Raw genomic sequence first — 23,304 nt, 5'->3', positions numbered from 1 at the left:
ACTTGAGCTTGTGATACATCCTGAACTCAACTCCACTGTATTGAAGTTTCTATACAAACTGCAAGTAATCAGCATGCAATGTAAGTATTTAACTACCTCATAAAAAGTAGGTGTTATGAAAAAATGTGAGAGTTTCATGTAGTTCTAATGAAATGTATTTAACTAGGGAAAATAACAAGAAAGTATAAAATAATATGCTTGCTATGATTATGAAATAGTCATCCAAAACAGTCTACAGAATCAGCATTATAGTATGTCTGTCTCTATTATTAGTTAATATTTTTATTTCTCATCACTTTTCTCCCCCCAGCAACATGGCGGTAGAGAAGGGTTCTCATCTCAGATGAGCTAAAATTTAAATCCAAGCTAATAAAACCCCAGAAATTCAAACATCTTTACTATTCAGTAAAAATGCCCATGTAAAGAAGAAGGTGCAATAAAATAAGGGATATGATACAACCTGATAAAAATATCTGATATAAAGTAACTGTTAAGGAAAGTAATTGAATTCCCGGATGAGTGGAATGGGGGACGCAACTAATTTCTGTGCTAGATTGAAGTCTATTCTACTTACAGTGGGGTAGGGGCAGTGTAGAAGTTGGGTGGCTTGCTTGGTCAGCGTCACCTGCCTGATCCTACTGCAGCTGATTTTGAATCTGTGCTGGTGCGATTTACCTCCTTTTTACTAGTTCCTAACTTTCTTGAAGGTGAATGAAAGTTTATTAGCTGTAAAAGACAACCCATGGAGCTTCTGTTAAAAATCATTATGGGACCTGGGACCTGACCTTGGGGCACGTGAGACTCCGCAGTGGTGGAGAACGGGGCTTCTTGTCCGGTCTGGATAAGTGGAAGAGGTAGATAATGACTTGATTCCTTGGATGATGCAGGATGCAGGAGCAAGAAGCTAGATAAGCTCTTTTCAGTGAGCAGAAAGAGGAGTAGTCAAGCCAGTTTGTGTAGGTTGGAAAGTATTTCCAGTAAGGACACGTTAGACTCAGATATAACACCTGGGAGTTACACACAGTGTTAATGACAATGAGCCAGAGAAACCCAGTTTGACTTTAGTTCTCAGTGTGAGTTGGCAGAAGGTCCATCTGTTAGAAAAGAATCATCCTTTTACTTGTAAACTGAGCAAATTTACTTTGGGCATAATTGAGAAACAATAATTATAGAATCCCACAATGCCGCTTTTTTTTACAATCACTGTTCACAGAAAACTGCACTCAGAAAAAAGCTAAAAGAAATTTTTTTTTCCCAAGCTGTGAGCATAGTTTTTTCATGCTTCCATAGCAAAAGTTCTTGGCCAATTTACCAGACCCTGGGGAAAAAACAGAGATGGGACTATAACTAGCATTATCACTATGAACTGTGATTTTAACACAGAAAAAAAAAAGACATTTTTTTTTTTTTATAATTGCTTAGATCAATGGTTTCAGAATGCTCTTAGGAAGTCAAGAAAACGGCTGCTCGAAGGAGGCTTACGATGGTTGTACAGCACGTGGGCTGTAGTCCTAGAGGCATGTTTTCTGTAACCTATTGCCAGTAATCAAATGAGATGGTAACTTTAGGGGTGTATTTTTGTGATGAAATTTAAATTAAAAAATGAACGGTCTCATGAATTTCAATACACCAAACATGCAACTCCCCCAACTGTAGGCATTCATAATTTTACAGTATTTTCTTTTGAGGTATTACGTGGTCCTCTGACAGTGAATTATGGGTACGGCGGTGAGAGCCTGCGTCTGCTCACGCTCACCTCGGGCTGGAAGCGCTGGCAGGAAACCTGCGGGGCTCAGCGGGGCCGTGGAGCTCCTACCTTACTTAGCAGACAGTCGGATTTAAAAAATGTTATATGCAATCTCAGCACCTGTTTCTTCCTTAAGAAGCAGTATATTTTCTACATATCTCTTTAAAATATGAGTAAGAGTATTCATGGGGTTTGGGTTTTTATTGGGGAATATTTTGTTTAACAGTTTTTCATTTTTTGCAAGTATATTCAAATTGCTTCATGTAAAATACGCAGATGTGCTCTTTTGTAATTGCACTTACAGTGTCCGCAACGTTACGGAAATGATTGCAGGTTTTTTAGCTAAAAGAAAAAAAAAAAATTAGTCCGTATTGCCAGTGATTTATATTTCTGATTTTCAAACGTAACTTTTCGTAGTCAGAACTGCTGCTTTTCTTTTAAGCTGCTGCTGTGAAAGAGTCCTAGAACTTATTTCACAGAAACTATAAAGTCATTCAAGGCAATGAAAGATCTTGCTTTTTTAACCTTTCAGAAAGTCACTCAGTTGAGCAGTCAGGCCGTATTATTCTATATCTTGTCTAACATGAGGAAACAGTCCCAAAAGAAAGATATCCCAAATTAACGCCACACTTCGTTAAATAGAGACATTCTTGGTTTTCACCAAGCTAATTCGATCCAGTTCAGTTAACTCATTTTTTTTGTGCTCGGATCACGAAAGGCAGCCATGAATGAAGGAAGTTCATCATGTGTTTGACACATCAGTGTGAAACTAAAAGGCGGGCTGTGAGGGAGTGTTCCTGCCTTTAGCTTTTTGGACAATACCCGATGAAAGAGGCCCCTCATTCAAAACTGGTCTCCAGCAAACTAGGCAGGCTGCTGCGGATCACTGTTACAAACAGGTATAATGGGAATTAGCCAGAACTTGATTAGTCAGACACCTCTTGATTTCTAGTTGTGACTGTTCGTGTAATCCAATCTTTATCTAATATCCTCAGTCCAGCAGATGGTTCACGGGACTTCTGTGTGAGCAAAAGACTGCCTACTTTGGAAATAAAAAAGAATGTACAGAATAAAAAAATTTCATATAAAAAAAGAAAAATTGCAATGTAAACAAAAGGGGTTTTACAGAAACAAATCAGGGTTTACATTTTACATAATTTACAAATGTAAATTATGTCCCTTCCACTTCTAGACCATGAAATACGTGGTGCTTAAATTCAGATAACTGCGTGATGAACAGTCACATAATGCATGTTCCTTACTTTAAGCTACCTTTAAAATAAAAAAGAAGTCTAAACATATTTTTGTAACTTTTTGCATTATTCTCAGTCAACAAACTTCACCCTTGACAGCCAGTACATGCAATCTAACGAAATAGTAGATTCTGTGATGTGAAAGAATGTCTGCTCTAATGCTACCAAGTAAATGGTATTTGTGAGCCATATCCAAATTCTGAACACATTTTCAGAGAGTTAGTTTCCTCTCCAAACTTGCTGTAGCAAGTACATGAGAACATAGCAGTACTGATTTTTGAAGATATTTGCATCAACCTGAGAGACTAGTGGACCATGTCTTAGGCCTGACACTTAGACAATGGCTGCTTTTATCAATATCAGCTGCACTTTTGCAGTTGAGGAAGAAAAAAAATCTCGGCAACATCATGAAATAGCTTTGCTTTTTGGATATGTGGGATAATTACTAGGTTTATAAAATAATAGATTATTTACTCAATTTTAAGTATGGAACAAAAGTTGATGGCAGAAGATGGCTTTTCAGCTCTGACTTAAGCTGGTGATCTCACTGGAATTTCTAAAGGACCTTTCGCCTCTAGCAGCTGCCATGAAAGCTGGGAATACATGTCAGTCTGCAGGGTTTTGTTGTTTTTTAACAATCTCATCCCAGGGACCTGTTTCCAGAATATTTCATTTAAAGAAGTATCTCCTTCTGCTTAGAAGCTTGAGCTAAGTCTAGACATCAGAGAAGAACAAGGGAAGCCCTATCCATAATATCCTTTCTTGCATTTCTTAATTACTTACTCAAATTTTGTGACAAAATAATACAAAAAATACAAAAAAGTATGGACAAAGAATATATGATTATTTCCATTAACTTTGAATATTTTCCTGCTTTTCCTAATTTCAACAAATCAAGAAAATAAATCATATTAAATATTTTATGGCTCTATACCTAATTAGGTAGCATCTTCTAGTAGATGTTTTGGTCAGATAAGTATGCACGGCTAATATTTGGGCTTTTGGCTTTTTCCCACAGTTTTAATATGAATCCTTCTGGCATTGAGGACCTCAAGAAAACAATGGTGAGTTATGAAGTGTTATGGAAGCCCATCAGTAAATGCCAGCTAATTGGTGCTTGATACAATATAAGCTATTCTTGTTTAACCTCTTAGAAGGAATGTTGGGGGTTTTTTGTTTTTCTTTTGACACGTCCAGAAAATCTAATTTGAAAATTACAGGCTTAGTATAAATTTGGAAATAAAGAAGAGTTTTACACTCAATATGCAGTGTACTTTTGGTATGATGAAGTAGAGAAGAAGAGAAAAATTAGATCTTTGCAAAGTAATCTAAAGTAAAAAGAAAACTGTTGCTTTCAGGTATTTCAGATGACTCTAGAGAAGTAATAGTCAGGTGAGGAACTCTGCATTAGGCAGTGATGTATTAATTGACCTAACAGGAGTCTCCTGTCACTCCAGTTGGAGACTTGAGGACAGTCTTTAGATGGCAAATCAAAATGGAAGCAATGAACTGATATATATGGTAGGATTAATAATACAAATAATAAATGAACAGCCTCGCAGAAAACACTAAAACCAGAAATACTAGAAGTTATTCAAAATACTCTTTTGACTCTAAAAGTATCTAGAATAAATTGTGTACTAAGAAAAGACCCCCAAAAATCCACAGATTTCCTATGCAGTGTCTTTGTTTGAAAGAAAATGTGGTTGTACTAGAATCTGTTCTGTGAATAGATGAAATCTTTAAAAGTGGGTTTGTTTTCAGTCTTTAAAATATATGGAAAACAAGTTTCACAAGCGAATATGACTCTGTACTGTTTGGTTTTTGTTGGTTTATGTAAATGATTTGTAATAACATTTGATGTTATTGTAAATGCCCAAGTTTTTATAATGTAAGTAACTGGTGGGAGATGTCAAAGTATATGAAGGCTGCCTTTGATCAGATAGTAAACTGAATTCTACCAGGCGGTTACTTAATCTCTGACAAAAAGCGACATCAAAAAAATTGATTTAACTTAGCAGCTATTGTCTGTAAAGTAGCCATAATTACAGTTTCTATGTGCTTGCAAATGTACTACCGCAAATCATGTAATTTATTGCTGGTAAAAGCATCGGTTTAATTCTTTTAAGAAATAAGATGTGAATTGTTTTATTTAAAGGATTTAAAGGTGATAAAAGAAATCCTTGATGATTTTTCTTTTGGAATACCGGCTATCCTAAATGTCAGTTGTAGGATTATGAGGTGGTGTTCATTTAATACAAAATACAAATTAGGAGGAGAAGAAACTATATCTCAACCATAGTTTTGAATGAAACCGTTTGAATTTTTTTTAAAATATTCAAGATTGCTTTCTAAGGTGTTTGAAGTAATTTATTATTAGATTCTGCAATAATAGCCCTCACCAAGTTATTATATTTCTTCCTTGTGCATCACATTTAGTAATTATGTTTGTATGTCTTCTACTCTGGTGCCAACACCTGTCTGAAAGCGGTGTTTAAATGGGAGCAGTAGCCAGTTGAAAGGGCAGCATGAGCTCTTTAAGGCCTAATTAAGAACTGAAAGGAAGATGAAGTAAGTAGGACAAAAGATGTGAAAGTAGCTTAGATGATATTCCCAGAGCAGAATTCCTCATTAGAACAATAAAGAGATGATCAGAGATTTCCAGGCCTTCATTTTAGCTAACTCCATTTCCTCTGGCTGTCAGTGTGTACCCCCAGAGTATTTTGTAGCTGAAACAATCGCTCTCTGCGTAGCTTGTTATTTAGAATCTTTTTTTCTTAATAATTCATTATAAGATTAATGTTTTGTATCAAAATTCTAGTATCTGTTTTTGTAAAGATATAGTTGTTCCTTATACATTTAAGTATCACTTATTTTCTCGAACTGAACATTTAAAATCTTCTTAACTCTAACAATATTTATTTCTAAGTACTAACATCCCTTAACTAGAATTTTCTTGTGTAATTAACGTCATAGGTTATTCCCCCCAAAGTTCTATATGGAGCATGTGTATGATAAAACATCTTTAAAGCATATGTATTACACACAATTTTCCAGTAAACACTATATGATAATTAAAAACATCATTGCATCTTAATTCCTGTTTCTTTGCCAAATGAGAAAATTAGGCAAACCCTGTATTTTAGATGTGGAGGTGTTAATGATGTCTTTTCCAATGTGTACAAAAATGTAGTACCAGAAAGGGAGAATTTCACTTCCTTCTTGTAGAAGAAAATGTGCTAAAAATATAATGACCACAAAGTGAAGTTATTTTCTCTTCTGTACTAGCTGGAAATCAATTACTAACCAATTTATAAATTTCATCAAGTTAGCCACTTTAATAAAGTGGGAGTTATTGATCACTTACAATCTTGTAACTTGATAAGTTTAAAATCCTGACTACACGTACATAAACGTGACATTAAATATCTCAACTGTAGTGAGAAACCCCTAAAAGCGCATATTTTTGAGAGCTACTATTAGAATATAATTGATGGAGAGAGGCTGATTGATCTGTCGTACTTCAGCCTATTTGCAGTGCACCATCACTTTTAATTAGGTTTATTTGAAAACTTTGGCCACCTGCGTATTTTAATGATTCGACATATGCCAATGTGCAAATACGGAGCTGAAGGAAAAGGAATGAATATGACTTTATTACGTGGTGTGCTTCCTAGCTGTGCAAGCTTTATCGTTTTTAATGACAAGTTTCCACTATAAACAAAAGCTATCTTGTGTTCTTCTTCTGCCCTGTTAGATGTGCAGGATTTGAGAGGTTAGATTATTTTACTTAATTAACAGTTCCATATTTTTTTAAATGTCTCCATTTCTGAATCAGATGAAACTTACTGCTTAGCATGTCTAACAGTGCTAATGCTTTTATAAATCAACTCTCACAATCTTTTTCTCAGTTATACATTTCCAAATGTTTCCTAATCTGGTTACTTAAGGTCACAGCTAATTCTTCTTGACACAGAGTAAGACATTCAAGTTTGATTTGGATCACTCGTTGCATGTTGTTGGGAAAAGCTCTAGAGCAAATGGAGGTATGTTGTCTAAGAGAAGTAGCTTCTGTCAAGAGGTGCACATGAGAAACATGGGAAAAGTGATAACCCATCAACTTGTTCAGAACACTGAACTATTTAATAAAATCTGGTGTTTTTCTTAAACTTATCTCTAGGATGGAAATCCTTTTGACGCCACTGCAGGATACCGTAACCTTACTTATGAAGAGGTTTTGCAGGAGCTGGTGAAACATAAAGAGCAACTTAAGAAGAAAGACACCCATATTCGTGAACTTGAGGATTACATTGATAATCTTCTTGTACGAGTAATGGAAGAAACACCTAGTATTCTCAGAGTGCCATATGAACCTTCTCGAAAAGCTGGCAAATTTTCCAAAAGCTAAGATAGCGATACTTGATGGTACTTTCTGCCGAATACGTTTGTGGAAGGAAATCACACTTTAACATTTTGACTTCTCTTCATTCCTTTTCTCCTAAGAAATTCCAGGAATCAGGAGAGGACGGGACTATGGCGTGGATTTTTTTCATTTGTTTTTTACTCCAAACACTAGCAGGGACTGCCAAAAGTAATATTCTGTTAGATTACCTAAATAACTTTTTTTTTTCTCTTTGAAAACACCTTTAGGTACAGAATACTTACGGTAGTACACATGAAATAGTCCATGCAGTTTATATAATAGCTTAGTGTTCACCATGTGGCAGTTTCAGCTGGGAAGCCTGTGCTGTTACAAATGTTTTCTTGAATGATTATTGGTATTATGCAAATACATCGATTCTGATGCTACAGCATGCCATCAAGACCACTGTTTTCAAGCCAGTGTAGTATGCTTTACTAAACCTAAGTGTGGTTTGTTGCAATGGAATGTGGTTTGTTCTACACATATTAGAGGAAAACAGTGATGCACAGTCGTTGCAGAGTAAATGCTATAATTCTATACAATGTGCTTTTTGTATAACAATGTAAAAAATACCATGCCATTTCAGTAATGGCACGTGCTGGCATCAGTTATTTTACACTTAAATGCTGAATTTTGTGTATAATGATTGAACTTTGGTAGTGAGCTCATGACATAAGGTTGTTTTGAGGATCTTTTTGTATGAAGTTATTGCATGCCTTTTTATATGTTAAAGTACTTTGAACAGTGTTAATAGAGTCAGAGGTAGGACTGGAAAAAAGTATGGGATAAAGGTATGAATACTTTGTTCAGTCAAAGTCTACTACAGTGAAAATGTAGGAGAAATGAACAGACTGACTTAAATAGACATGATAATTCGAAAAATATAGAACTGACTCAATTTAAGGTTGAGTTTTACATGATACATATCTGTCTTAGGTTTTTAAAAATCTTAGACAACGAAGTATATGCCTTTAGAAATAGGCTATGTTGCTTAAACACATATAGAGTACTTAGAAAGGCTTTTCATTAAAAAAATCTGTATTCCTTGTAAGTACTTCTAAAAGTCAGTTTTCAATGAGGCAAATGAAAGAAGAATGTAGTAAATGACTTCCTGATCATTTAAGAATTGTTTGTAAAATGACATATGAAAAAGGTAGCTGTTATTCAATAAATTGGCAAAATATAGTGATGAATGTGTAATGGGAAAATACTGTAGGAGAAGAATCCTCACGATATTAACATAAATAGATTTTAATTTTATTTTCCTTCATAAGAGTCTCAGTTGGATTGTCTGTTGCTGTGAAACAGTAAGATGAGATTAAAAAAAAGTACAGAGAATATTTTAGATTTGGATTTAAGAAAACTAATTGTCTTTTCCTCCCTCCTCTTCTTTTTCTACACCTGATCTGTTTTTTTCTTCTTACAGCACCATGTAATGGCTGTTGCTGAGGAGGGGAAAAAAGCTTGAAATTAAATTGCAATTTTTTGTTGTTGTTGTAAAAGTTCTAAATATGTTTTCATTTTTAAAACTGCAAAAATTAGTAGTATCTTGAATAATTATGATCTGGAAAAGTTGAAAAAGTTCTACTGTCTGAATGCTTTTGACGATGTTAGTGTTGTTTGACAGCACAGAATTATTTTTGTTAGAAAAAATACTTCTTTGTACAATTGTTCTCAGATTTCATGTACTTACTTTTGGCTTTTTCTTTTTTTTCTTCTTTGTTCTTTTTATTTTCTTCGGTTTTTAGCAACTACCTCCCATCCCCTAGTGCTATGTCCCTAAAATGTATGCAGTTTGAGTGTTCCCAACCCACCGCTGGGATCCCTTAGCATAGATCATTGTGCCTGGATGGAGCCTGAGTGATTCAAGCCCTGCCTATTTGTAGTGCTCTGCAGTTCGACATTTGTCGCACAGAAATGGGCCCGCTTCATCAGGTAGTCTCTCTTTTGACTACCTAAGGATTTATCAAGTTCGGTACCTCATAAACCGATGAATGTTCTTTTGACCCACTTAAGATCTAGATGACTGTAAATTTGTTGTAATATATTCGAAGTGCCAAAGGTTATGTACTAAGTTATGGTACGTTTACTGTTGGAAGTTAGGTTTTGCACTCAATTAGATTTTGATTTCCTAATTACACCAAGATGTATTTCGGTTACACAGTATTTCCATAAAAGTTCTTAAACATTTTCAAATGTTTGGCCAAAGCAAGTGGTTTTCTCATATTGTTAATGGGGAAGTGTGCAGTTGTTTTGAATTCCACAGTCATTTTCAAACTAAATGGTATGAGACCATCTGTAGTATCTACAGTGATTAAATCATACGCACCAATGGGGTTTAACAAGTAAACTAACCAGAGAATATGCTCCAATGACTTTTCACTTGCAAGCCAACTTATAATTATTAAAATGAAACTCTACTATATTTAGCACCTCTGAAATCACTTCTTTTAGAATGTAAATGTAGAATATCAAACTGCATAATTGACTAAAAGCAGATCATTTGACATATTTGCATACCAAGAATGATAAGCAGATTAAAGGTAGCGAAAAGATCAATTTTTGTGCATTAGTGAAGAAATTTAGTGAAGCTTTGAATGTGCTATCTAGTCTTTATCTGATCTGTAAGTGAATAAAAGCACCTTTTGTTTCTAACGGTTTGTCAAGAAAGAGGGGAGAATGACAAATGCAATTTAGGAAAAGGTAAAGTTACTAAGAGAGGCAGAATGGGACATTTACAAGTATGAAAATATTTTTATAGAGTTCTGTAGCTAAAGATAGAGGCTGCTTTTGGAGCAATTCTGTAAAGATTACGTGCACGTCATTTTCTGCTTAGAAAGAAAATTTTAATGTTTTTCTGTATTTTGAGATTATTTTTGAAAAGCATCTTCACCCCACATGTATTTTTTGAACCATGCAGCTTTTCAAATGAAAACTTTTCATACAGAGTAATTTATATGTTGAAAACAAAGTTCTGTTTCTCCCATAGGATAAAATTGTAAACTTTCTTGCAGATAATTTTAAAATTTTAAAAGGGATGAAAATTTTGGACATCTCCACATTATTTTTTTTTCTCTCAAAAATTAGCGTAAGAGTTTATCCATGCGCACACTATACTTTGAAATTATCCTTTGAAACAGCTCTGCTCATAGCCATGTACATTACGTACTTTAAAGAACAAATATCAAGGCCATACTTTAATGTTGTAAGTAACAAATTTAAACTTTCTGCCATTCGAGAGGGATGTTTAATATTTATATATGTTACCTCTTGCTGCTGTATTTTACGTTTAGCTGAGTTTTCCACCTACTAATGAATGTAGCATTCTCCCTAGATTATACATAACTACATTTATTGCTGTTGGCTCTGTATCAAGAACTATTTGTAATTTTCCAGCTGTGAAAATGTTGCCTTGCATTTAGAGGTTTCATGATTTGGGGACCTAATGAAACTCATGCTCATTGGGTACTAGTCTGCATTTCTTTCTGTACAGGATGCTCTTTCTTAGATGCATCTTAAAACAAACAGAACTGCTGTCTTAATATGTTTACTGCTGCACTGGAGGTTTATTTACTTCCAGCTTTAAAGAAAAATTATTGTCCTACATCAAGTACGTAAAATAAGCTCATGGTTTTTCGCTCTTTATGTATCCATTACTGTTGTAGATATGATAGAGGCGTTAGCTGTGGGCTTTTAAAATGGTGGTACTTAAAGCATGTTGACTAACTTCCTCTCTTTGAAGTACATGGTGAAGGATTATAGTGCTGCCGTGTTGATGATGCTAGATTTAAGGGTCTGTCAGCACTTTCGGTATGAAACCCTATTTTCAGGGATTTATAACTTCAAAATGTAGATACAGTCACTGGAAGTATTTAATATGCAATAGGTAGCACTTTAATCTGTTTATGAAGGGTTTGAGATTTGTTTCTGTTGAAAAAGTCATGGTCTCTTAACGTGTGGTGGGCATTTGCTTTATCTTTCATAATTTGGACATTGAAGAAGCCACTGTATGTTACAAATGGTAGAGCCATTCCTATTCATCTTAGAAGCTTCCAGATGTCTTGTATTACAATGTACTATAAAAAGCTGAAGATCCAGGTTATATAGGAAGTCTGTAAAAGATATGAACATACTTATAACTTAAGGGTTGATTTCGTCTCGTGCAATCAATGGTAGTTTGTCTACATTTAATAATGGTACAGAATCACAACTATATGCACATGTGAGAACTATAAACTTAGGATGCATGGAAAACTTTATTTTTGTTTCATTATTGCAACTTCAACTCCTTTAATTTGATTAAAATGTTAACTTAATATTTTAATTTCTGTTCATTAAATAAATATTGCATGTCTAACACTAATAAAGCACCACAATGCACTACCGCAGTATTTCTTGAATTGTGATATTAATCTGTGTTATGCAAAGCATCTAACTCCTAAGCTCCGCGTAAGTATGTGTTTGGAAGAACCCTGCTGTTAAGACTCTCGGACCACGGAGAGGTGTATTTCCTTAAGGACAGCTCTAAATGAATATCCCAGCTGTTTGCAGGGTAGCCATTAAGGGAAATCTCTTCAGTAGTGTCCAAAACTTATAATTAGTGAAACAAATGGCATGTTCTTAAATGTGCTAATATCTTATGTCTTTTTTAATATGACAGCTGTAGTGCCTTTAAACGTGCCATTCCTCCAGTTCTGTAGTTGTGTAAATATTACTAGGAGATCTTTGGCACTGCACGCCAGATCGGCATTTAGCATGAGGACAAACACTGTGCAAATTTTGATATGGAAAACATGATGTGTATTTCTCTTCATGCTTGACAGAATAAAACCCAGCCAGAATGACAGAAAACTAGAGCATTCTCCCCCACCTCCCTGCCCCATAGGTATTTTTTTTCTATGCTCCCACAAGTTTTTCAACACACTTTTCTCAGAAAAAAAATGCTTTTGCCTGTCTTCTTTTCCTCTTCCTTGAGGCAACAAGACAGCAAAGTCTTCCCCCTGACAATAGTAGGTTTTCAGGATGCTAAGGGGATAGGAAGAGTGGTCCTGGCTCAGGAGAAGAATGTTGTGAGTAGTTCACCCAATTACTTGGAGGCTTGAATTTCACTGGGATGTGATTCCTTTCCTTGCAGTTAACTTGCTCCCTGACTAGGTCCTTTGTCGTACAACTAGGAGGTTTAGAAGAGGTTCTTCTCTTTGAGATATGCATGAAATGTAGTGGTTATGGGAAATCACAGTCAATTTTTGAGATGTACATGTACTTACACGTGCTTTGTTATGCAGGTTTCCATCGGCTGTTTCACCTCATGTCTCACTGACTTTGCAACTGTCCCCCGATGGGTGAGTAGATGAGGAGTGAGGACAGAAGAGGAAGGCAGGTTTCTGAAAGCACCATGCTGCTTGCAGTTTCCATCTGTAATTCACATCTGGTAACTAATCTCAGTTCCTATGCCCATTGGAAAATGGAGCCAGCGCAATTTCCCTACCTCATAGGCATAATGTTTGTTAGTTGATATCAACTGTAATTCTGTTGACGATATAAGAGCCCAGCTTGATTAAATAGCTTCCAGTTTCCCCAGCACGGAGTTGGGGTTTTGAGTTTTCATTATTTAACATCTCAACGCCCTAGTAAAGGTTTTCAAGGATATTTTGAATATAGTTTAGTAGTTAAAGAGCTATTGAAATATTTAGATGGAAACTAGAAGGATCATTAAGGACAATTCTCTCTTCAGTTACATTTGTTAAAGTTAATTCTTTATGGAGCCATACAGAGTAAAAATCAGGATTTCATTTCCATATTTTGTTGTTTAATTTGTTTTTATGGGAGTGTTCTGCAAGCTCTGGCTGCAGCTCACCTGGGATGCGTTGCCTTTTTGTGTAACACTGGGCGTGTTAGTAAAGTTATAAGTAATGATGATGATGACCAAATCCTGTCTCTTATTCTGCATTAATAAATTAAATGTTGGATTATTATGTTGGATTATTTTGTAATAGTGTCATTTTATGAGAGATAGGAATAAGGCTATCTGCTAAAGGAAGCTGTTTTCTCTTTGTCTGTACTACTTATTGAGTAATGATGATAGAAGGCTACCACATTAAGTACAACCCAATTTGAGAACCGTGTGACATTGTCTGTGTAATGTTTATATAAATATCAGTATATTCAATGCTGGTAGCCAATGGCTATTAGATGGATATTATTACAATGTATTTATAATGTGTTTTACAGCATTTAGCAACGTAGATCAGTCTTTGATAAATGGATGATGATTGAGGACAGAAAAGTACCTTCTGGGGCTAAATGCTGACATGTTTATACTTTAAAGGTAAGCAGCTTAAAAAGGTTTCAGGGACATGCAACATCATCTAAATGAAGCTGAATATTAAAAAGGGGGAAAACTTCATGGAACGGTCTTTTATATCAGCCTTAACAGTATTTGCTGTGTGACATAGAGGGAATGAGTATAAGCAACAGTGGGAAGATTCCACCGTTGGGATCCAAAAAAAACCCAACAACAGAAAGTTAGTAGGCCTAGGATTCAGATTTTAAGGGGTCTATTTGCCCAGCACGTGCCAGGTTCTTTTTGTAATAGGAAGTTAACACAGCATCCTTCACTAGCAAAATCAGTGTCCCCCAAAAAGTGGGAGTTAGTTCCCAAGGTGTTGGGCGCGAGGCAGGTGTCGGACAGAAGCGCAGTGCTTTAGCCAGCTGTCGCCTCTGCTTTTTTAGTCCCTCTGACACTCGCATTAACTCTAGGGATTAAACGAACCACTTTCCTAGGAAAGGTAGGAAATGCCTGAGGAAATTTGGTGTATGCAGCACGTGGCTGGCCAGATTGCCTCTTTTGTTACTTGAAGTAGGTGTCTGACTCAGGGTCTCATGGAGTCTAACAAATAAACCACCAAAATGTGTCATATCACCCTCTTGTCTAAATGATTCATTCGGGGCCTTCTTAGGTGATGAATGTCCCCTTCTCCGATAACTTGCTGCTTACATTATGAATTCCTTGAAAATTGACTCCCTGGGACATCTTTACAGGAGACATCAAGGGTCTCCATTTAAATTTAATGAATATTATGTAATTTGCCAAGGACTTCTACAACGCGTTAAGAAAATCAGCCTCTTTGAGGCCAGAGCTTTGTCAAAATAATGGCAGCCTAATGGCATCCTTTAAAAGCAGCTGCTGACTCTCCAGCTATGAGTATTTTCTATTTCCTAATAAAATGTTTTCCCCATTGAAGCAGCTTATTTCATTAACTTATAAGTCATAGCTTAAATATGCTTATATTTTGCTAATTGTAGATTACTTAGTACTTATTTTTAAGGAACATTGAAGCACAAAATGCAAAATGGCGGGGTTTTTTAAAAGAAAACTCTTGCCTTGTGCATAGCAATTGCATTTGGATAAGCATTTTTCAATACGCTATTTTTAAGGAGTTTTTATGTGCTATTTTAAACTAAATCATTAAATGTGTATAACAAGAAACAATTCAAAGTGTTCATGCATTTTAGAGTTTTAATTCCTTTATAGATATGCTCCAGTATTTTATAGTTATGATTCAAAAGCTACCACAGTTACATATTTTAAATTGTAAGGTAACATTGTGAGATTCCAAATCTCTACTTTTCCAAAGTATACAAAGCCAAAGTATCTCGTACACTCTTTTGCGTATTGTAGAAGTTAAAAATGAGCTCTGGGAGAATTAAGGTTTTCCTAAAAAATTGTACAAACCTTTGTGTTGAACTGCGGTGCAGCTAAACTTGGGTATGCAGCCTCAGGCACTCCTTTATCCAACAGGCTAGCATCAAATTTGCTTTATTTCTTTATAAACTGGAGGACAAGAGAATAGGGATCGGTTTACAACAGGTGCTAGGTACTGCTTATGGAGCAAGGAAAAAAATGTTGATGCTTTGTGAGATGCAGTCTTGACTTTTTGTTGTGTATGGAGTATACTGGATGTGAATACCAGGCTTATGTGTTTCCAGAATCAGATATAGAAAACTTCCTATTTTCTTACATTTTCACGTTTAAAAACTTGTATAAATAACTATTTCTTTATTGTTAAGGGCCAGATTATTGTTGGCTGCTATATATGTAACAGTTCACTTGATTAACATTACTGTTATTTAAGAGCCTCTTGTAATTGGCCTCCTTGTGATCCACACAGAGAATACTGTGAAATGGTGTGAATTTTAAGTTGAGAGACTAAATGAAAGGAACATCCAACAGCAGTGGAGAGGAATAAAATAATCCTAATTAAAAGCAAAAGAATTGTGTGGTCTGAATTAAGATTCAGTTGGTGGATACTGAAGAGTATTTTTGCTGGTATTTTTGTTATAACTGTCCAGTATAATTGCTTTGGAAAAAAACCTCATCCTTTGTGTTTGATGGCATAAACTTCACTAGCTCTTTGTAAACCACATACTAAGTTAAGGACTTGTGCTTAACCTTTGTTTCGTCAGACATGGTTTCAGAGAGTTGAGGCAGTGTTTTATTGATGGAGTTGATCACGGCAGAGTTATATTTACTGATGGGGTCTTAGCTATTCTTTTATCTGTTTCAGGATTTTCTTTGTAGTTTTAAGTTCTGAACATTTCACCACAGTCTATTTAGAGCATTATTTAAAACTTGTTCCAGTTCTCTTCATTCTTGCGCACGCCTATGTGCTAAACTACTCCAGAAACCAGCTTAGCTCTCACCATATTTGGAGGCTGTTCCTCTTCTTTGCTCTTGGACTGTTTTGGCTGGGGACTTACATCTAAAGTAACAAATGAAATATGTGACGAGAACTGACTGCCAAAACTGGGATCAAAGCAAGTTTCTGAAGGGCTCATTGGAAAACTATCTTGAACTTTGGAAGGATGACTCAAAGCCACAGTCTGAATAGAGCAAAACATAGTGAAATAAACGTCAAGGTGAGAACAGATTTCTTGAATACAGGTGTGTGGGGGGGGTACCCCTAAGACTAGACAGTCACTTTAGTCTTAGGGCACAGGAAGCAAAAAAGCAGACGAATTTCCAAATGCTTATCAATCAGGATGGGTTGGTCAGGGTGTTCTTCATCTGCCAGCCCATAAGGTTTTGCAGTTCCTGTTTGGGCTTACTCTACAAAAGTGTGTTAGCCAAGGAGCATTCAAAATAAAAGGTAACATTTGTTGATAATGTCATGTGGGACATCATTAACTTGTTTGAAAAGTTGCCAGGTTTGGAGGTGTGTTCTGTTAAATACATTCAGTGTCTTCTTCATCTAACTTAAAAATAGGAGAGCATTCAGCTTCGATTCATTAGTTTAAGCCAGCTCATCTGAATAAAGAGACCACATTTTTCCCTGTATCCTTCTAAGAAACATGTAGACTTGCAGAAGACAACTGCTGTAACTGAGTGGATAGCTGTACTTTGCAGTTGAGTGTGTGTTAAAAAAAAAGCTAGCATTGGAGAAAAGAGAGTTCTGTGAAAAACCTAAACCTCTCTCACAATCACAGCATCTCACAAAGTCTGAAGATTTTAAGGTGTTCAGAAATAGGAGGAGAAAACGATTCAGCAGTGATGGTCTCTAGCAATTGGGAGTTATGCATTTAGTTAAAAAAGAGAAATGTTAATTTTAGAAGGAGAGGAAGTGAGACAGTTTTTAGATAGTCACTGTATTGAAGATTGATCAAATACTAATATATAAGATAGCTGTAGAAGGGAACAGTATCTCTCAGAATATAAAAGGTGAAGAATGAGCTTGTTGAGTTTTCCTGTGGTAGGCATGAGAAGCAATAACTGCTTCCTTACAGGAGGCAATAACTGACTAACTACAGTAAGTATCACACTTCAGGAGTGTGTTAGATGCTGTGAACACAAATAGTAACAGATTTCTCGGATTTTCCTAGTGCCTGGAAAAAAGTACACAAATTTTCCCCCAAAGTAAATTGCTTGAATTACAAGCCCCTGATTTTTCTTTCTTTCTTTTTTTCTTACGCAAAGGACAATTAGCAGATACACAAAATATTAGATATTTTACTGCTTTATTTGATTCCTCCTTTGACTTATCTTTGAAAGAAAAATTATGGATTTTAGTCTGACTAGAGGCTGATGGAATCAATGCTTTCTTCAAAGACTGACATATAAACAAAGAGTGATGCAGTTATGAAGGGGAGATACCAGGCTAGTATAGTTGTTTTTACAATTAAAATCTTTCAGTGAAATGGTGGTCTTCTGGCAGGAGTGCTTTTTGCGATGTCCTGAGAAACATCCTTCCCTCAATAAATCCCCATACAATGTAGCCATCATTCTAGCTTGAGAAGAGTTAATAGCATAATACTGGCCAGTTGAAATAACCACTCACTGCAGTCCCACATACAAAGTGATGCTTTTTCTGAAGTGTTTTAGAAGGCAATGCTTCCTCATTAGAGCACTATAAAAGATACTGAGGGATAAGATCATCACATTATAAAATTTCCAGAATTTCATCTTTTTCTCATTGCTAACCTAGGGCTGGCACTTGGATAGCTGAGTCAGTGTCTGAAAACGTTTGAGCAAGTTGGTTGTAGCCCTTGCAGTTTGCACTGTAGCAGATCTCAGCATGACTTTGGATTATTGTTATCCTTTTGCTACGGTACCCAATGGCACCACCGTATATTATATCAGCTTGTATCTTTCAACTGCTGGATATTAATTATTTAGACCATTGGAAAGCTGAACCTCCCTGCCTCCCACAGGTATAAAATCTGTTTATTTTAGATGTGGCCCTCGAGTTTACACTGCCTGTTGCTGCCTGTGAGAAAAGCTGGCAGCATATCTGCTAAAAAACATGAATCTCTTGTTCTCAGACCACTTCTCATGAGCAGCAAACCCCAGGAAGCTCGCTCCTGGTTAAAGGTTTTTTTCCTTTTTCTGTCTCTAGGCCCTTACTAAGCAGAAAGTTGTGGAATTCTCAAAAAGCATAATTAATTTTTTTCAAACTTTGACATTAATGCCAAATTTTAGCATTATACCATGTCAAAATGAGCTTAAAAGGCTACTAAATTCCAATATTAACAGTTATTCCCACTTTGCACTGGTTTTAATGACTATCTTAGATCCAGGGCAGCAGACACTTACCACTCCTGTTTTCAAAGTAGCAATTAGATTTGCTGACATAGAGGAAAATTTAGGGCTGAGTATAAATCCTGGTCCCTATGAATGAAACATTTTGGCTTGTCTGGTGGTAAAGTGACACAAAAACTAACGTCTTTGTAGCCCAGGGTTTTTGTGAGATGGCAGTAGCATCAGTCTGTTTCTTCCTGAGGCTTTTTCTTCCTCATGGCACACAGCTAAGGAGTTGAAGACATTGATTTACGCAGCTTCAGTTTTGAATATAAGCTTTTTCTTCAGCTATTGAAATACTTTCTCACGTGTTGGTGCACCTGTACTTCCAATTTGGCTTCAAATCAGTATAGAGCATGCACTTTGGCAAGTTGTAAAAATTAGTGGAAGAATAGTAATAAATAAAATGGCAAACTGCCCAAGCACATTTTATTTTCTTTACTAATCTAATTGCTCATTGAACATATTTTCCAGATACAGTTCTGTATATTTAAGTATGTATCTGAATAAATGCACTTTTAAATTCCAAGAGTCAAGTAGCTACTTTGTATGCCGTGCTTATCTTAAATAGAGTTTGATTTAAAACATTTATCTTTCCCGGTATCATCTCCCATGTCAAAGCACATTTAAATCATGCTCTGTTCCTAATAGCGCTCATGTTTAAAATGGTATCCGAGTACAAAAAAGTTTGATGAGTGCTCTGTTATTTGCCCACTTTGTAGTTACTAGCTGCTCTGTCATTGTTTTGAATATCACTGAAGTTGAGAAGGAGAAGCTTCAGCAAAGTAAACTTTTAAAAATTAAAACCAAGGTCAGACTCCAGGGTTAGCAACACTAGAAGACTGCAATTTAAGATGCATCCAATTATGCAAAATCATGTGTTGAGTTACAGCCTCAGGTCTCCATTGGGATCTGTGAGGTTGCCTAGGTAAAAATATCAGAGGAGTTTCAGGAGGGGTTTTCTTTTGTTTCTCCCTTCATCTTGACAGGGAATGATGCAATTCTGGCAGCACTCATCGTTTCTAGATCAGTAACTCAAAAGGAAAAGTGTTATTCCAGGAGCGTGTAGCAAGCGCATCATTTTGGTGAAGGCAGCAGACCCAGCACGAGACTTCGGAGGCGTTTGGCACCTTGTCGTGTTTTATTGGTTTGCACAGGTAGAACATTCCGGCCACACCTCTGAATCTAGAAGTAAATCAGTCGAGGGACAGCAAGTGACCCACTAAGGCAGAGCAGATTTTGCTGATTATATTCTCAGTATTTAAACCAAACATAGTCACGGTTAAGTGTTTTTTCCCAAGATCTTAACTTATCCTTACTTTTTCTTTATCTTTTCCTTCAGATAACTGGAAGGCTCATGCATGCAGTGGTGCCAAAGGGTGGCTCCCAGAAAGGCTGGAATGGAGAGGTCAGACTCAGTTTACTTGGGAGATTTGCGTGGAAGTTAGGATAATTAATTTGCCAAAAAAATCTATTTTACTTCTCTTTTCTGGGTGAAAGAACAATATCATGTGCTCTGCTTTTGAAGTACTTATCCCCAAGCCAAAACACTGTAGAGATATTTTTTAGTCTTCCTACTTCAGAAAACATCAAAACTTAGCACCATTACATTTTCTCAACTTCTGTGTGAATCTGAGGTATAAAGTTTCATAATTTTGATCATTTGTATGAAAGCATTCTTAATAAGAGAAACAGACAGCTTATGTTCAATAAAAACAGAAACATAGTTCTGAATATGTTTAAACAAGTTTTTGCATTGATAAACAAAACCAGTGGGTATTTTTTTTCAATTGCACAGACACAAAAAAGTCATCAGTACTTACTAAAGAATTTGTACAGTGTTCAGGGCAAGTTACAGCTGGATCCTCTTAAAAACCTCAGTCTTTTCTAATAAATGACTCATAAAACTACTGTAGCTATGAAGCTTTTCAGAAAATTTATATAATTAAAAGGGGTTTTCACCATTTGAACAAATGTTATTGTAAATATCTGCTTTAAATATGAGGGGAAAAAACATGTGTTGCTTTTGCAAAGCATTTCTCTTTCAAACGGCCCAGAGATTGAGTTTCAAAACTGACAGATTTATTACAGTGACTGTTCAAATGTTTTTGACGGAGTGACACTTCCTACTAGGCAGGGCTAAGGCACCTGGAAGGAGAGTCTTGTGCATCTCTCTGTGTAATTAGCTGAGTACGTGGGAATTTGCTGTCCAATTAACTCAGTAACAGTTCTACTGAGCCAAACAGCCTTTTCTTTTCTTATGCGAGGAAAACGTATGTATTTGTAAATATTACTCAAATTCCATTGAGTCATTGACAAAGGAAGTAAATTCTAAACCTTAACTCCTTCTGTCACCCTCCGGGATCTGCTCTCATCTTTTGATGTTGTCTAGCCCCCAAGACATCTTTTCTGCCTTCTACGGCTTGCAGGTGAAATCCTGTTTTAAGCTCTTCCTCCCATCAGCAGCTTTTCCTTCCCCTCCAGGATGTGCCTTACCTCTACTGCCTGCGTATCCATGTGGAGTCAGGAGACCCTCTGGTGAGGCACTGGGCAAAGCCGCCACTGAGAAGATAGTAACACAGCCTTAGAGAGGAGAAAAAGTTGAATTTAAACATCTGTCTTCTTCATGTCCACTCTAGAAGAAACAGTTTGTGCAATAAGGCCATTAGCAAGTCTAACCAAGAAGGCTAAATTATTTCTTCATGACCAAAGCACTAGCAAGAAAGAAATTCCCAGTCAATTTTTAAAATACCTAATGACTCACTGGGACGGGATCTCTCTTTTCACTGAGTGCCATAGGGACATTTTTATCATAGAATAACTCAGGTTGGAAGGGACATCAGATTGGATCATCTAGTCTGGCTTCCGGCATCTTCAGGCAACATCACCTTTCCAGGAAATTTGTGGTAATTAAACAGTTTTTTCACAGGAATGTAACCAACTCTCATGTTTTTATATCTCGAAATGCGGAATTGAACTGGGTAACATCTTTTAAGATATAAAAACAAAAAAAACCCCTTGCAATCCATTATTCTTCTATGTTGTCCTATTTATGTTAACAGGACTACATTTGTGAGTAATGGGTATGGGATTAGGTCATCTTCTCGTCAGCTGAATGGTCTGATAATAATGAATTCAAACTGACATTGCAGAACTCCCCAGAGATGCGTGAAGGTAAGTATTGACGTTAAAAGTGAATACTACTTCTAGGAATCCAAGAGCAACCTTTTATAAAAACTAATATGGACTAGAATAACAGGTAATATTAAAATATGTTTTTATTATGATTAAAAGTATTCATCTATATTAGCAGAAAAATTGTTACTGAAACAACAAGAACAACCACAAGCTTTATAAAAAATTATTATAATACTGTATGATTATATATTCTCCAAGGGTCATGTTAGAAAGCGCCAGCTTGTAAAAAGGATAAAACTGTATCTAAATGTACTGTCAAATAAAGTTCTCATAGCCAATGAGGGGAAAAAAATTAAAAATCACTTAGGGCCTATAAACAGATTTAGATGTAGAATAAAACGTGGAATGTTCAGTCTATTGATTTATCCACTGATATTAGAGAGATAAAAGATAAAATTTATAATAATCTAGAACTGGGCAAAGAATTTAAAATGCTGTGAGGTTACTATTAAATGGGTATTTACCCCAAAGTCAGAGGAGGCAAAGGGAGCTGGGCTGACAGAACTGAGATAACATCTATTTGAACATAAGTGAATAAGTAAATTCAAGAACCACTTTGGACAATCATATTCTGATATCCTGTAAAGCTCTGGATATACTGTAAGTTAAGCAATGCATTCCTTAAACTAGGAAAAATTGTAGTTGTATAAAATTTATATCAAAATAATATTACTGAACTTTTATGAACCAAACACAATTTGATGTACCAAATACTCAGTAACAAAGTCTGTACAGCATAGCTAAGGTAGGATAGCTAATGAGGTTAAGGAGGTCAAAATGGAAGTTATTGCAACAGGAGCAGAAGCAAAATCAAAAGCTTAGCACACTGAGAGGACCAAGGTTTCTCTAGCCCTATCTTATAGTAAGAATGGAGATGTGCTAGTAGAGGCTTGCAATAAAGCCTAGAAAGACTGAGCAAGCAGTTCAAAGATAATATATCTTTTCTTATTCTCTGCAGCTTTCAATTCAGTGTTAGAAGCAAGCACCTTTTTCTATGCATGGATACCACTTCGGGAAACTACCTGTTTCAGGACAGCATCCTCAGAGACCTCCAAGACTGAGCAGCTCTAAAGGCAAATTCAAGCTCACCATAAAACGTAATACAGAGGTGCAGTATGGATAAATAAATGGATCTATTCAATGAGTGTAGAGGTTGAAAACAGATGGTAGTTTGTTTTGTTGGGGTTTTTTATGGAGTGAAGAGATCCAAGGAAAGGCAAACCTTTTACAAACAAATGGTTGATTGTGCTCATCATGCTCATTCAAGATAATCCAATATTTGTTTTTTCTATAAAAGGAAAATTCTATGAAATTCATCTTTTTTACCTAAAGGTCAACAAATACTTACCATAAGATTAGACCAAAGCTACAAGCCACAGGAAAAAAAAATATTTCTGTGAGCCAAGTTGAGCAGATTCAAAGGAAAATAGTCCAAAAGTAATTTAAATAATATTAATAAGCAAGCAGAACACCTTTAAGGCTGCTATAACTTTGTCTGAACTTTGCTCATATGTAGGGCACACTATATCTTGTATCTATTATTTAGGCACTTGTATAGATTTTTTTATATTTGCATTTATTATGGTGTGGATAATGATTGTGTCCTCAT

The 23,304-nt window shown here is 35.9% G+C and overlaps 1 protein-coding gene across 6 annotated transcripts in view; it reads left to right on the top strand.

Moving 5' to 3' along the window:
* RAB11FIP2 (RAB11 family interacting protein 2) overlaps positions 1-23,304 on the top strand; it is a 62,347-nt gene that overhangs the window by 22,455 nt on the left and 16,588 nt on the right. For 3 of the 6 annotated variants that reach the window (XR_011326922.1, XR_011326924.1, XR_011326923.1), the window contains exons 4-7: positions 4,019-4,064; positions 12,709-12,765; positions 13,655-13,751; positions 19,840-22,803. Coding sequence is in view for 1 of the 6 variants with exons in the window: in XM_009918329.2 (XP_009916631.1) it covers positions 4,019-4,064; positions 7,181-7,408 (274 nt within the window). In the remaining 5 variants the exon portion in view is untranslated. Of the gene's footprint in view, positions 1-4,018; positions 4,065-7,180; positions 11,812-12,708; positions 12,766-13,654; positions 13,752-16,064; positions 16,286-19,839; positions 22,804-23,304 lie in introns of those variants that run through there. The other 3 variants (XR_011326921.1, XR_011326925.1, XM_009918329.2) reach the window with 3 other exon arrangements.

Source organism: Haliaeetus albicilla, chromosome 11 (genome assembly GCF_947461875.1).
Source record: "Haliaeetus albicilla chromosome 11, bHalAlb1.1, whole genome shotgun sequence".
Lineage (NCBI taxonomy): Eukaryota > Metazoa > Chordata > Aves > Accipitriformes > Accipitridae > Haliaeetus > Haliaeetus albicilla.
This window is presented reverse-complemented; position numbering and strand designations above follow the sequence as displayed.